At 33.2% G+C, this 16,895-nt stretch overlaps 1 protein-coding gene across 1 annotated transcript in view; it reads left to right on the forward strand.

Moving 5' to 3' along the window:
* Eprs1 (glutamyl-prolyl-tRNA synthetase 1) overlaps positions 1-16,895 on the forward strand; it is a 74,044-nt gene that overhangs the window by 22,644 nt on the left and 34,505 nt on the right. Inside the window, 5 exon segments of the mRNA XM_047521159.1 lie at positions 4,692-4,802; positions 6,834-6,970; positions 8,164-8,371; positions 9,116-9,228; positions 13,814-13,931. Of these exon segments, the coding sequence (XP_047377115.1) occupies positions 4,692-4,802; positions 6,834-6,970; positions 8,164-8,371; positions 9,116-9,228; positions 13,814-13,931 (687 nt within the window).

The following is a 16,895-nucleotide window of genomic DNA, read 5'->3' on the forward strand; positions in this document are numbered from 1 at the left end:
TTGCAGACTTTCAGGAAAATGGAATGTTTTCCTTTTTTAAATCTATAAAGGGCATTAAGCCTATTAACTACCCCCAGCAAGTACCAATAATTTTAACAGACTTGAAGGTTGAGGAAATGTTAGTAGTTTTTCCTTAAATCTTTTATGAACACTTTGCATTTCATTTTTCTGCTTTCAAGCTGCGAGCTCTCTGTAAGAAGGTATTACTTAATGCTTTTATTTGCCTTATTTAAATATAGCTTCTAGCATATTACATGTTATGATCTGAAATGTTATACAGCTTTGAAGCACAATCACATTTATATAAAAGACTTGCTCATACAAATACACTGAAAATGCATTATTCCTGGTTTTGTAAAATGTGTCCTCTGGTTTTAATGACAAAGGGAAGCCTTGGCTAACTTCATTCTGCTGTTCCCTTGTGTGGTTTAGAGGACATAGAGTTTTGAAATTACATATTTTATTGAGTTGTTTTGAAGGTTTATTAACTCTTAATTTCTGTGTCTTATTGAATGCAGCTATTTAAAAAAAAGAGTTTAACTGAAAATCAAATGAGGAATATTGCATATTGACATTGTTAATTACTAATTGGAAGCAGATGCTTGGACACTATAATAAGGCAAATCATTAAAAGTGCCATGTTTTAAACTTTGGTTTCTGTGATTGTGTTCTGTAAATTCTCTGTTGGGATTGCTGCTTGATTGTGCTTATGTCTTGTCTAAAGAAATAGTTGCTTGTCTTGCATGTGTCTTGAATTTGTTTTATTTAGTCCTTTGTGTTTAGTCAATTTTTCAACACATAAAAGGAATTATTAATTGGTTCTCTCTGTTGCTGCAGTTACTAATAAATCTGGATAGAATTACAGGCAAAGTTAACTTTGATGTATCTTTTATTAATAATCCAGTATTTAAGGGTTTTAAGTTTTGTGGGTGGGTACTGAGGATTTAATCCAAGAACACTTTACCACTGAGCTACATCCCCACCCCTTTTCATTTTGAGACAGGACTTCACTAAGTTGCTGAGGCTTTCCTTGAACTTGTGATCCTCCTGTCTCAGCTTCCCAAGTCACTGGAATTATAGGCATGTGCCACCAAGCCCTGCCTAAAAGATTTAAGTTTTAATTAAGTTATATATACTTGGTTCAAATGGATGAAATGTATTTCATTTAGATAATTTTGTAAGCTCTGTTGAAGTTAAACATCATATTCCCCATCTTTCCTTCCTTTTTTGTTCTCTAGAGAAACCACTTTCAGCTCTCTTAGATAATTCTTTTGACATTTATTACCCCTATCTCTAAATGAAATGGCATGTTGCTACTTTAGTTTTTAGTTTTGGGTATGCTCAATTATCTTTCCATGATTGAATGTTAGGATTTAGGTCTTTTAATTTTCTCATCACTTTTTGGTTTCCTCCAAAAAGGTGGTTGATTTGTTTCATTCCGCCCCCCCCCCCCATTTGTTAACTTTTCTCATTCTTTGTCAAAGGTTTACTGAATTTCCTACCAAGAGGTTCATGTATCTCATGTGTTCTTTGAGTTTCATCATGAAGACATCTCTGCCAGGGCTTTTAGGCTGTTTTGTTGGGATCTAGATTAGTGGCCTGTTTGCTTTTGAGATATAGCTGACTGCTGCTCAGGTCTCTCTTTATCACCTTGGCAGTTCCCTTTGCCCTGTAATGGTCTCCTGTTTCCTGGATCTTCCTTTTTGTTTTTTTGTTTTTGTTTTTGTTGTGAGACCAGAGTCCATGTTGCTTTTGCTGGTCTCAAAGTCATGGACTCAAGCAATTCTTTTGCTTTAGACTCAGGAATAACTGGGACTGTAGGTATACACCACCAAACCCAGCTATTCCCTTTTTTTTGGGTGGGGGGGGTACTGGAGGTTTAGTTATTACTGAGCTACATTCCCAGCCCTTGTTTATTTTTTATATTGAGACAGGGTCTTACTAAGTTATTCAGGATCTTGCTAAATTGCTGAAGTTGGGCTCAAATTTTTGATCTTCCTGTCTCACCCTTCTGAGTCACTAGGATTACAGGCATGTGCTACTGCACCCCAGCTGTTTCTCCTCCTTTTTTTCTTTACCCTCTTCCTTTGCTTTTCTATACCCTCTGGTAGCTCCCTAAGAGGACAAGTGTGTGTGTGTTGAAGATTTTTGAGACCTTGTAAATAACCTGGTTTTTAATTTGAAATCTCATGATAATATGCCTGGTGTGGGTCTGCTTTCATTGGTGTCTATTGAAAGAACATGTGGGATCTGCTTTGGAAACTCATTCCTTAATTTCTGGGAATTTTTCTACTTTTTTCTTTCTCTCAGCCTCTATCTACTATGTTTTCTTTCTTCTCTCTGAAACTTTCCTGTGCAGATTTTGGACCTCCTGTACTGGTCCTCTAATTTTATTTTCTCTCTTTACCTCACTCTCTCTCCTCCTCTTTCCTTCTGGCTCTACTTCCATTGAACCCCAGCTGTATTGCCCCTGAACTTGTGATCCTCCTACCTCAACCTCCAGAGTAACTGGGATTACAGGCTTGCGCCACTATACCTGGCTGTCTTGGTTTTATTTAAGTGTTAAGATTTAAACTTTCCAGTCGAGGCAGAAGAATCACAGCTTTAAGGTGTTCATTTCAGACCTGTTAATATGTTTCTCTGAACCTATATTTACTGCTTTATTTTAAAAACATGTTAGTATTTTAATAGTGAGATAACAGTTTTCCCAAACTCTGACCCCTTTCCCCTTGCATCTGTCCCCAACTAATAAAGAATATAAAGACTTATCTCCCTGAACCTTAAATAAGTGGTCTTCCAATGAAAAATTGAAATAATCCCCATAAATAAAACAAACAGGAGACGGTTCTGATTGCATATGCTAAAGAATTTAGAGATCTACTCTCTTTAGTCCTTTGCACTTGAGTATCTACCAGGCACCTCTTTGAAATCCATAGGACTCTGGAGTAATTTGAAAACCACTTTTCGACTTATATACTTTTAGAGCAAAGAAGGACTTTTCCCAGTCTTGCCTGATTCTAACCATCCTTCACAATGCTTGCTAAAAATATATTCCCAGACTTTACTTCAGACAATGGTAATCATAATTCTTTAGGTTTAAATGGTCTGGGATTGTGCTCACTACTGTCTCAGTGATTAGTCCACCATTGGAAATAGTCTTTTTTTTTTTTTTTCTTTTGGGTGCTGGGGATCGAACTCAGGGCCTTGTGCTTACAAGGCAAGCACTCTACTAACTGAGCTATCTCCCCAGCCCCTGGAAATAGTCTTTTACTTTTTTTTGTCAGCTGAGGAAACAGCTGCAGTGAACTGAACCAAGTTTTTTAGATAGGGTTGTCTTGTTTTAGTGTCTTTAAAATTTTTTACCTTGGTAGCGTAAGTAATAAACTGAGTTGTCACAAATGAAATCTTTTATCATTCTTGTCTAGTAGAAGCTGAAAGAAGGAACCCTTAACTAGTAAGAGTGACCTTTAAGCCTCTAGGAAAGTTCAGTTAAACAGTAAAATCTAGGAAGACTAGATGTTAACTTAGTATTGGCATATAATACCAGCGAGGCGTAGCAGAGGGGAATTTAAATAATTCTTTAAACTTTGCATGAATGGGCTTCTGAGAATGGCTTCTTTCTTTGAGTTCATTCAGAATTTCCATATCATTCTTTTCAAAATACCTTCAAAGCAAAGAAAAAAGCCAGTCTGACAATGATAACGGCAAAAAATATAAAACACAGGAAAGTTTAATTAGCCATGCCACTTCCTGCACCCTTCTAAATGGAAGGGGGCAAAAAAAAAAAAAAAAAAAAGATGTATTTGATTCTACACTTGCTTTTATCTACATTTTCTTGCTAAAGACTTTATAGTATCTAAATATTAACTATGATTGTTGGTTATCAACAATAATTTTAATTCACATAGTAAGTGAGAGAAGTACATAGACTTCAGAAAGGGATACTCCTATTGTTTTTAGGTAGAATAGGTTATGGTGTAATAAGTATGACAATTCATTCTGTTAATCTGTAAATATTTGTTGATCCACCCGTATGTGCTAGGCCCTTGCTAGGTACTGGGAAAATAGTGGTTCTTATTGTTATATATACAGGTTGAGTATCTTTTATCCAAAATGCTTGGAATCAGAAGTGTTTCAAATTTTGGATTTTCAGATTAGGGATTCCCAACTTGTATGTGCGTATAGACCAATAGAATCTTGTTTATACTTTTAATCTCTAAAGTTGCCTTATTATAGTGACCAAATGTCATTCTGCTTTTGATGATAACACTGATGATAATGAATTAAACTGAAAACACAAATATCTATATTCCCTTAAAATGGATTTCTCCAACAATACAAAGTTGAATATCACATTTACCTGAAGGAATTAATATATAACCCTACAAGATTTCTCCTCCCTTCAAGTATCAAATTTAACAACTATTTTCAAAATATTTCTAGTATAACTAAGTTGAATTCTTTTCACTTGCCAGTAGTTACTCTTCAGAAGAAGCTCTAAATCCTTCATGTTGTCTTGGTTGATGATTTTCTTTTTTTTTCTACTTGACAGTTAAATATTTGAAAAGATAAACCAAAAAATTAGTAAATGCAGTAACAAAGCCAGTTAGTGTTCCTGTTCTGTTACTTATTTTATTTATGATACTTTATAAAATATTTCAGTGTTTAATATGAAGATGTGTTTGTTGTAGGTTATTGACCCAGTGGCTCCACGATACGTTGCATTATTGAAGAAAGAAGTGATTCCAGTGAAGGTTCTTGAAGCTCAGGAGGAGATGAAAGAAGTAGCAAAACATCCAAAGGTTACCCTACAGTTTTACTAGTATTTTCTCTGTTAAAAGAAGGAGCAGGATAATAGAAGCAAAAATATACTTTATGGCCTTAGCATGATTTGGGGATAATTTTTAATTTAGCATTTTTTCTTGTCAAAATTTGAGACTAATTGAAGCAAATCTTTTTGTGAGTTTCCTGCTAGATAAATTCATTCTTCTAATGTATAATATGGCACAAAGCTGTTTCACTCTTGTTGCTTATTTTTTATTCTGTAGAGATAGTATATTAGCCAAAAAGAGATTCTTTCCTCCTAAAGTCATTCTGAAAGATGAGACATTATAATTCACACTCCTTATTTAGAAGCTAAGATAACATTCTGTTTTCTAAGTTATTCACAGTACCTTTCTCTTTAAACCAAAACATTCAAAACACACAAACACACTTATACTTTCCCCCTTTTTTGGGGGGTGGAACTGGGGCACAAACCCAGGGCCTCATACATGTTGGACAAATAAATGCTTTACCACTGATCTAGGATCCTGTCCCTTAGATCTGCTAATATTGAATCATAGCTTGACTTCAGTCTGTCTGTCACACTGTATTTTGGAAAATATCTTGTGAAGTAAAAGTGATTACTGTCCATACAAATTTCAAATTTTGATCTTAAATATGGGTAGCAGGGAGGTAGCAGAGAGTTCCTTTTAGGTAAGCCAACATTGTTGTCATGACTACTTGGATGACATTCTTTAAGCAAAAATAAAGTTGTTGGGCTTTTTGGGTTTTTTCCTGCTTCTGATTTTGCAAGTTGTCTATAAAAATCTTTTGTCATAGAGTAGTTCACTCATGTAGTAACAGTCTATTATTAGAAGTGGAGAGCTATAAATATTCTAAATTGTAGCCGTAACTCATTGATTAGGAAGCACACTGTTTTTTTGTTTTTTTTTTTTGGGGGGGGGGGTACTGGAATTGAATCCAGGGGCGCTTAACCACTGAGCCACCATCCCCAGCCCTTTTTTAGTATTTTATTTTGGGACAGGGTCTTGCTGAATTGCTTAAGGTCTTGCTAAGTTTTGGAGGCTAGCTTTGAACTTGCAATTCTCCTGCCTCACCTTCCTGAACTTTTGGAATTACAGGTGTGCACCACCACACCTGGCTAGGAAGCACACTCTTAAATTGTAACTGGACTACTAATATGATCCGTGGAGATGTCATTATTAATATTTCCCTCAGTTATTTTTCTGTATTTAATCTGTCTATTCCATTTTAAACCCAGTTGTATTATCAGTTATTTCAACATACATTTTTCTAATGCATTGGCACATCATTGATTAAACACTTATAGTTTACATTTCTTTTAAAGGGTCTTCTCACAGTTTTTTTGTTGTTGTTGTTTTGAACTCTGCCAAACAAAAACTAAACCTAACAAAGACAGCATTCTTTTCATTCCCCATACGTAATGCACATTGGAAAGGCAGAACATTTCTCCTATACACATATGTGATACTTTCTTTAAAGTTTAGCTTCTTAAATATGAAAGGTCCACGTTTTCTGGCAAGATAGCATCTGTTTTCTTTCATAAGTTCTATAATCACTGAGGAGGAATAACATTTTTCTCCTTTGGTGCAAAATTAGTGAGATTCTGAGGAGATTCTGCTAAATGATACTGTTTTATTTATGAAATCAGTGAGTGATTGTCCTAGGCTAGAAGTAATCTTAGAGTCAGAGTACCTTATCTAACACTAACATTCGTGGTCAAATCCAATGTTACAGAGCTGTCATTAAAACTAAAGACTTCTACTCTGAGGCCAATGTGTCTTTTTCTGACAACTGTTTACTATTTAAATGCTAAAATCAGAATTGAGAATATTTATGTTAAATTAAGTAGATGGCAGAAAAGTAAAGCATTTTCTATTATATCAGTGGAGTTTTTAACAGTACGACAATACAGGTAACTTTTGTTTGGTTAAAGAATATAATGATTGAATGAATGAATGAATTTGCTTACTGGGTTCAATAAATTGTTGCTTCAACCATTGTTGTCCTTTCCTTATACTCACCAGAATCCTGATGTTGGCTTGAAGCCTGTGTGGTATAGCCCCAAAGTGTTCATTGAAGGTGCTGATGCAGAGACTTTTTCAGAGGGTGAGATGGTTACATTTATAAATTGGGGCAACATCATCATTACTAAAATACACAAGTAAGAACTTTTTTGTTTGTTTTCAAATAAATATGGAAAAAAAAAAAGTTTTTCTTGTTTACTTACTAAACATTACCTAATTCAGACCCATTCATGTTGCTTACTAGTAAATCTGCCCAGACATACATAGATAACAGCAAACTCTGGACACAGTTAATTTTTTAAAATATATGTTCCAGTTTACTAATAGTCTATCAGGATATGTTCCATTTGTGATGCTGAAATGCCTATATCTAGATAAAAAAAACAGTGCTTTACAGACCCTGTTTAACTAATCTCATTGTAGTTAGTTTATCTGGTGGTAGGATCTTTTGAACAGGATTTATATATTTAACTCTCTCCTAACACTTACTTTAAAATTGATGGTTAATGTTAATGATGAATTTTACTTTCTAGTTAATATAGTGTGTTATACTTACTAATTTGATTTTCAAATCATATAAATGGAACTTAGTATGCTTAAAACTTATTTATATAAGTTCTGAACTGCATTATGTGTTATTACATATGATTGCAATAATTGTTAGATGTTTTTAAATGTAATATTTGTATTTTATAATGCTTAATGCAGGTGACTTAAATTTATAAGGATATTCATGTTCTTTATCATATGTATGGAACTGTTATCCAATACTTTGATAGCAGAGATTACATTTTATTCCTCTTATTAATGTATGCCTGGCATATATTAAAAACTCAAATATACATACTTTTTTAAGGATTCTTTTTTTTTTCTTTTTAGTTGTCAATGAATATTTATTTTTTATTTATTTATATGTGGTGCTGAGAATTGAACCCAGTACCTTATACATGTAAGGCAAGTACTCTATCACTGAGCCAAAACCCCAACCCCTCAAATATATTTGATTTCAGATTTTTTTCTTTTTACTTAACTCTATCCCTAGCCTTTTTCGTTTTTGTTTTGAGACAGGGCCTTGGTAAGTTTCTTAGGGTCTCACTTGCTGAGGCTAACTTTGAACTTTCCATCCTCCTGCCTCAACCTCCCAAGCTGCTTGAATTTTAGGTGTGCACCATCATACTCGGCCCACCAAAGAAAATTTCTTATACATTTATTTCAAAATAAAATAATAAATTATTTTATAGTAATTTTAAATAATTATTGTAGAATAAAATAGTGTACATGTAGCAATTATACTTTATTTTCTTTGAATATTTTTCAAATGTCTATCTAGAAATGCAGATGGAAAAATTGTATCTCTTGATGCAAAATTGAATTTGGAGAACAAAGACTACAAGAAGACTACCAAGATCACTTGGCTTGCTGAAACTACACATGCTCTTCCAATTCCAGCAATCTGTGTCACTTATGAGCACTTGATCACGAAGCCAGTGCTAGGAAAAGATGAGGATTTTAAGCAGTATGTCAACAAGAACAGTAAGGTAACTTAAAACAAGCCATATTTCATCTTTCTCTATTACATAAACTTTTCTTTAGCATTTTTAGAATTAATTTTAAATATTTTAGTTTCTCAAGTAAAATAAAAAAGATTTATAGAATTTTATTTAAATAAAAAAAGATATAAAACAATGTTCCCATGTTATAAGTGATAGTGAAACACAGTGAAGTTAAGTAACTTGCTTGAAGACAAAAGGAAGGCTGGATTCAAACTCATCCATCTTAGCTCCAAGAGCTCTTGCACTTCGCTATGCTAATATGTCTTTCAGTTTAGTCTGTTGTGTTTCTTCCACTGTATTTCATATTTATAGTGGGGAAATTATTTCCACAGGTCTGCCAATCAAGTTACTTAAAAGATTTCCCGAAGCCAATCAGTTTTATAAATGTTAGCTTTTAAAAATGTTATAATAAATCTAATGGTCTATTTTTTTAGTTTAAATTTGAGACAGGGTCTTGCTATGTTATGTTGCCCAGGCTAGTCACTAATTCCTAGACTCTCTTGATCCTCCTGCCTCAGCCTTCTGAGTGTTGGAATTACAGTCATACACCGTATGTGGCTTGTCATTGATTTAACACATTGTGTTTTTTTTTGTGTGTGCTTAAGTAGTAATCTTTTAAACACGTCAGTTTAAAATGAGGCTATTCCAGCTACTAGAAAAACTGCTTGCATTTTAGAGTTGTCTCTGCTCTTATTTGAAAAAATGATTATGATCTTATTTCATCTTTAGCATGAAGAACTAATGCTAGGTGATCCTTGCCTTAAGGATTTGAAAAAAGGAGATATTATACAACTCCAGAGAAGAGGATTCTTCATATGTGATCAGCCTTATGAGCCTGTGAGGTAAGTAATTGTAACTGAGCATTTAAACAAAAATGTGTAAAATTCTTATAGCTTATTTAATAAATTGAATTTTCACTAAAATATACCTATTAATAATTTAACAACTGATTGAAATAACAGTGTACATTGAACATTAATGAATTATTCATTTCTAAAACTAAACTATCTCATTTTACTCTTTATGTAGCTTAAGTATAAATAAATAAATATCACTTTGGGGTGAAAATTTTTCCTTTCTTTGTTGTGTATTTTCACTAGATATATCAGCAATGCAGCAGAATATTTAAAAATTGTTTTTAATATTTTTAAAATATGAAGTAATAGAATAATTAGAAGGAGAGAGGAGAACTTTCAGTTTATAAATTTTTTCTTTTCTTTTCTTTTTTTTTGTATTTCTTTTACTCTGTGGTCACATACCTCTCTCTTGAGTTACAGACTTGTGAATATAATTGCCCCCTTTTTTTTCTTTTTGGTACTGGGTTTTGAACCCAGTGGTGCTTAATACACTGAGCAACACCCATAACCCCCTTTTGTTTAAAATTTTGAGGCAGGATCTCACTTGGTTGCTAAGACTTTGCTAAATTGCTGAGGCTGGCTTTGAACTTGAGATTCTCCTGTCTCAACTTCCCAAGCCACTGGGATTATAGGCATGTGCAACCATGTCCATATAATTGTCTTTTAAATATCTCTGAATAGATGTGTTCCAGGTACCTCAAATTCAATATGTTTAAGATGATCCTATCATCTTGAATTTGCTCTTCTCCATGTTTTTTTCGAATCAGTAAACTGTATTGTTTATTCTGCCTGTGTAGTTTATTTCTTTATATCCTCAATTCTCTTATTTTACATCCTTAGCATTTTCTCCTTGATTGCCAAAACAGGTTTTCTGTTATTGTTGTTTTGTTTTTTTTCTGCAGTGCTAGGGAACAAACTCAGGGCCTCACAAGTTAGGCAAGCCACTAAACTACATTCCCAACCACAGTCGTTTTTTTTTTTTTTTTTTAAACAATTTCTAAAGTACCTTTCCTTGTCTCCTGTCAATTTTTACCTTTTTTTTTTTTTTTTTTTTGATGGTATGAGGGATTGAACGTAGGGACACTTCCCCACTCTATCCCCTTTTTAAAAAAAATTTTTAGTTTGAAATAGGGTTGTGTTGAATTGCCCAGACTAGTCTCAAGCTTGTGATCCTCTTGCTTAAGCCTCTGTGTAGCTGGGATTCCAGGTGTGTGCCACTATACCAAGTCAATTTTACTCTTTTCCAGTCTGCTTTTCATGGCCACCAGTTTGGAAAATTCAGTGTAACTATTTTAGCACCTTTTTTCCTTGCTTAAAAGTTCTTGTTAGTTTCAGGGTAAGATCTTTTTTTTGTTTGTTTGTTTGAAATACAAGGTCATTATTGTCTCTCTACCTGTTTGAGCCATTCCTATCACCCTATTTCCAGGTCTGTTTAGACCTTTCCAAAAGCATCAATTGCCTTTGAAACTCTGGACCTTTTCCTGGAATGTTTCTGCTGCTTTATCTTCATCTCAACTGCCTTTTTAAATGTGCTTCTTTCAGAGCTTTCTGTATTCTTCTAAGTCTCATTAGGTACCCAACCTCTGTGTCACCAAAGCATTTGGCATTTCTCTCTTTAGAATATTTATCAAACACTGTTGAAGCTATATTATTTTGTTTATTTTTTTTCTACCTCTAGAATTTAAGCTCATGAGAGAGAGATACTTTTTTCTTACTCATCTTGACACTTTGCCTTTAGTCAAAAAAGATCCTCCTTGAATGTTTAATGATGATGGTGGTATTACTAACTAGAGTAACAGAGTAAGTTCTTGATTTATTATCAGAAAGTTCTTGGACTTTTCAACAGATGTGCTGAAACAATTGGATAGTCACATATAAAATTATATCCTTAATTCTCTTATTTAGTAAAGTTGTACTCCTGCCTCATAGTATACACAGACATTGACTCAAAAATGTCTTAGAGACTTAAATGTAAACACAAAAACTATAACACTGTCAGAACAAAACAAAAATTTCTATAACCTTGGCAGTGCTTTCTTAAATATAACATCTAAAGCATAAGCAACAAAAGAAAAAAGATAAAATTAGATTTCATCAAATTTTAATAGTTTGTTTCAAAGGATATTATCAAGAAAATGGAAACATAATCCACAGAACAAAAGAAAATACTTGTATACATATCTAATAAAGGGCTTATATTCAGAATAAATTAAGAATTCCTATAATTCAGTAAAAAGACAATCCAGTTAAACATGGAAAAAGGATTTGAATAGACATTCTCCAGAGCAGATGGGCAAATGTAATCTCCTGAAAAAATGCTTAACATTATTTGTTATCAGGGAAATGTAGATCAAGAACACAGTGAAATAATCACTCCATATCCATTGGGTAAACTAAAATAGACAGGTAATAATAAGTATTGGAGAGGATGTATAGAAATTTGAACCCTTATGTTGATGGTAGGATTGCAAAATGATGCAGCCACTTTAGAATACAGTTTAGTAGGTCCTCCAAATGTAGACATTGAATAATCATTTGACCCATCAGTTCAGTTCAGCTTCTATGTATATATTCAAGAAGAATAAGAATATGTCACACAAAAACTTGTACATGAATGTATATGGCTGCATTTTTCATAATTACCAAAAAATTGAAGCAACCCTAATGTCCTTTAACTAATGAACACACAAAATGTAGTATATCAATACAACTATTGTTTATCTACAAAAGAACTGAAGTACTACAACACTGATGAACTTTAAAATTATGTGAAAGAAGCCAATCATAACAGGCTACATATTGTATCCCATCTATATGAAATGTCCAGAGTGACAAATCCATAGAAACAAAGTAGATCAGTGGTTACTAGGGACTAGAGGAATGGGGTGACTGGGGAGTAATAGATAAGGGGTAGGTTTCTGTTTGACATAAAGTAAATGTTCTAAAATTACATGGTAATGGTTACATATATACAATCACTGAATTGTATAATTATAAATACATATGTATATGTAATTTTTTTTTTTGAGAAAAAGGAAAAAAGGTTTATTGCTTTGCTAGCAAAGGAGAAACATGGCCTCTCCTGTTGCATATCAATATGCAGAAGGCCCAAAAGGAGCCTCTCGGTGTATACAGTTGACAGTGGGGAGCTCACTTAAAGTTGATGACATTGTGATAATGATAAGGGAACCGGATCAGGTTCAGACACATCCTGTGCTCCAACACCTTGAATGCAACCTAGGATAAAAGATTTTTATCCCAGTTTTTGTATACACTGGATTGTCTATCCTCTACTGGGATGATAATTTTTGTGTAAATTAAATGCACAGATAGCATTCATAAGGATTGTTTCAGAATATGAATTTAAGAAACATTCCAAAACTAGAAAAGATAAAAGAAAATAATAGGTATGGAAATAAATTTTAGTATGGAAAAATTAGAAGGTAAAAAAAATGTTTCTGGATGAGAAAGTATTTTGTTTGGTGAAGTAATATTCTTGTACTAAAGTCCAAGATGAAAGAGGACAAAACTAAGGATGTAAAGAAGTTTTGAATGTCTAAGTAAGTCACATAGGATTTGCAGAAGGTAAATCCCAAAAAGTTTATGTTTCTAATTAAATTGGCTACGATTATCACAGTCAGGCAAAGTTATTTGAACTTTATATACTAATATGAAGCAAAGTCTGAAACATTGATCTGCTCTTATCTATCATGATCATTTTCTTATATGTTAGATTTTATCACTTAGAAAAACTGAGTCTTAAAGGAATTAGGGTTTGTACCCTGATACTTATAACTGGTTAAACAACTATTATTTTAGGTTATAACAATATAGTTGACATCCTAAATATATGTGACTAGAGATATCTGTACATCTGGGAACTATCTGAATAGAATACTTTTTAAAAATGAATTTTGGGAGTTATGAATTATCTCAGGCTATTAAAAATATGAAGAACTAGGACCTGTTAGTAAATTCTTTCTCTTTTTAGTTAGCATTCAACACCAAATTTGCAGAAGTCATGCTTATAAGATAGTCTCAGAAAGTGGGTTATTGCTAATTACAGTACTCTTTAAGATTGAAAAATTTTCATAAAATATTTTAAAGAGATTCTTCTTTTAAGCAGATTAGGTGTGGTATGCAGATGAATTTTCTTTAAGTCAAGATGGACACCAATTAATATGCTGTTTCTGATGGAAGGCAGGGTAGATGTACTTTTGCCCTGGGATTAGCTGGTTTGTACCTCTGAAAGTTCATAAATTAAAAGTTTGTAATAAGAGCTGCTAATTTTAATTCAAATAATTTTTTAAATATTTTATTAATTTTAAATAATTTTTATTATTTAAAATTTTTTTATTTAAAATATTAAAATTTATTATTTTAAATAATTTTTATTAATATTTTTTAAAAATAATTTTTTTAAACTGTGCTGAAGAACTTCTGATTTGAATAGTAAGAGAATGAGTTATACTTTGAAAAGCATTAGTTCTGCATCATCTGGGAAGTCACTTTTGCTGTTTATATGATTTTGTTCAAATAAAAATTTTTTGTCACTTCATTTTCTTTTTAGCCCATACAGTTGCAAAGAAGCCCCATGCATTTTGATATACATTCCTGATGGACATACAAAGGAAATGCCAACATTTGGATCAAAGGAAAAGGCCAAAGTAGAAACCACAAAAAATGAGGTAAATATGATTTTATTTATAGATATTCTGAAATCACTGATCTTTCTATCTTAGGGTTTAGAATACAAATGACTCTCTTACATTTGAGATTGAAGAAAGACCGTAACTGCTACTTTTTTGGCATTTTTTTGTTATTATTGTCATCCTTTCAAGTTATGATTTTTAAAATTTAATTTTATTGTGCCAAAAAGTATAAAGACTACATTAAAAGAAATTTTTTTTTTTTAAATATTCTCTTTTCTTCCTAATAGAGCTGCAGGAGTTTTGTTTTGTTTTTTAGGACAGTACTGGGAATTAAACCCAGGGCCTCTCATGCGAGGCAAGCCCTGAGCTATACCTCCCGCTGTGTCCTTTAAATTTTGAGACAGGGTCTTGCTCAGTTGCCTAGGTTGTCTTCAAACTTCCAGTCCTCCTGCCTTAGCCTCCTTAGTAGCTGGAATTACAGGTGTGTGCCACCATGCCTGGCTAGAGAACTTTTCTTTTTCTTTTTCTTTTTCTTTTTTTTTTGTGGTGCTGGGTATTGAACCCAGGGCCTTGTGCTTGTGAGGCAAGCGTTCTACCGACTGAGCTATTTCCCCAGACTGAGAACTTTTTAATAACTAGTCTAATTTGGTTAGGAGCATTGTATTGAGCCAATATTTTGATGAAAATCTATTCTTAGCTTTTCATTTTGTAAGTGGGTAGTGGGGATCCTTGCCAGAAATCACAAAACTCCTAAGTTAGAGTTTAAACAGTGACCTGGTTTTCTGGCTTCCTGTTTTTACTTGTTTTATTACACTCTGGTGCCTCTTGGAAAAGAACTCCTTATAGTGATTAAGGTTCAGAAAAGGGAAATGGGAGAGGAGCTGCTATGGTGTGGTTGATGAGGAAATGTTTACTTGACATTGAAAAGGTGAATGTGAACATTTTTGAATACATTTTCATCTTGGAGATAATATTCATTAATCTCTGTGGATTAGGAGTATGCCTAGCAGTCAAGGTGAGGAGGGACATTTTAGATGGGAACACAGGTTTTGTCCTTGTACAGGGTGGTAGATTTTAGAGTTGGTGACATGTATAGGGAAATAGGGAAAAAGGTTTATTTTATAGATTAGTTTACAGCTTCTTGAACTGTTCATAGCATCCTTAGTTTATCAGAAGTATTTTCATGGCACCTCTAATCTAAAGAAATTCTTAACATTAAGTAGTTACATTCAAACAAGTTGATAAATATTTGTGTCCAAATATTTTATATCTGTTTGAAAAAATAATACACATAAATTGAAGAAAAGATATTTTTTTGAAAAGATAATTTTAAATTTCATTCTGATAAAGAATGAAATAGTTTTTCATGTATCTTTTAAGAATGACATTAAAATTAACATATTTACTATTTAAGAATAAATACCCTTGTGTTGTTATTTTGTATAAAGAGTATATACCAGCAATTCTTAAAGTTTTTGGCCTCAGGACCCTTAGACTCTTTTATGTGTGGGGTGTGTGTGTGGTTGGAAAGGGTGTTCTGGGAATCAAACAAAGGTTTCATGCTATCCCTAAACTATAACCCCCAGCTCAGGACTCCTTATACACTTGAAAATTATTTGTTTACATAGGTCGTAAGTATTTACTAAAAATTGAGAAGTTTTAGAATAATCTATTAATGCATTTTAAAATAGCAATAAAAACCCAATTATAATAAACATTAATAAAACTCATTAAAAATGTATTTCTAAAGTAAACTTAAAATTAGAAGAATGGTTTAGTTTTGAATTTTGAAAATCTCTTTAATGTCTGACTCCAGAGCCTCTGAAAGTATATTCTAAATGCTCATGAAAAGAATGACAGCAAAAGACAAATCACATAATGAAAATCGCTGTGACTTTCCAGACCCCCTTGAAAGGGTCTCAGAAACCCTCTAGGAATGATCTGAAGATCACATTTTGAGAATTGTCATAATGCATATCATAGAATAAGCACATTGGTCCCAGTTTCCACCTGTGCCTCTCATCTTTTTGTTGTTGTTGTTGTTTTTAGTTATATATGACAGTAGAGTATAATTTGACATATTTATACAAACATGAAGTATATCTTATTCTAATTAGGATCCCAGTCTCGTGGTTGCACATGTAAGTTAATATGTGTTCTTGGAAAAACTTTGTATTCTATATATTTACATGCTAAAAATAACAGGGCTGGTTTACTAAGGAAAACAGGGTTAAATCTAACCATCAAAACCAAGCATTTCATGTGGTTCCAATCAGATGGTGTTTGGGACTATTGAAAACTCAACTGGGCTGGACATCCGAGATAGTTCACTCACCTGAATACCAGTTGCTGTTGGCTCTGTTGGTGAGAACTCAGGTGAATGTTGACTAGAATAGCTAGCTGTATGTGGCCTCTAGCTTGGTAGTGTCATGATAGTAAGATTTCTTATATGCAAGCTCAGGCCTCTGAAAGGGAGCGTCCAATAGACAAGGTGGACGCAACATTGCCTGTTAATGCTTTAATCTTGGAGGTCTCACATAGTGTTACTTCCACTGTGTACTTTGGTGAAAGCAGCTATAAGCTTGCCCAGATTCACAGGGAAGGAACAGAGACCCCCACTTCTTAGTGAAAAGTGTCAAAAAAATCTGTGGACATGTTTTGAAACCTGCACAATCCTAATAGAAATTCAAGTACAGTTGACTGGTATTTGTTGCGGAAATTTTAGTGAGATACTTTGTAACCTTATTCTTTTTTTTTATTATTATTATTTTAGATGTTGATAGACTTTTTATTCATTTATTTATGTGTGGAATTGAACCCAGTACCTCACACATGCTAAGCAAGTACTCTACCACTGAGCCACAACCCCAGCCTAGTAGCCTTAATTCTTAAGGAGAATGCTTTCTCCTTTGATTGTAGGTCTGGAAAGGTATTTGCCAGCAATAGAGACTGACATAGTCAAAACTGAAGGTTGATCAGAGTATACCTTTGAAGTTTTTT

Source organism: Sciurus carolinensis, chromosome 12 (genome assembly GCF_902686445.1).
Source record: "Sciurus carolinensis chromosome 12, mSciCar1.2, whole genome shotgun sequence".
Lineage (NCBI taxonomy): Eukaryota > Metazoa > Chordata > Mammalia > Rodentia > Sciuridae > Sciurus > Sciurus carolinensis.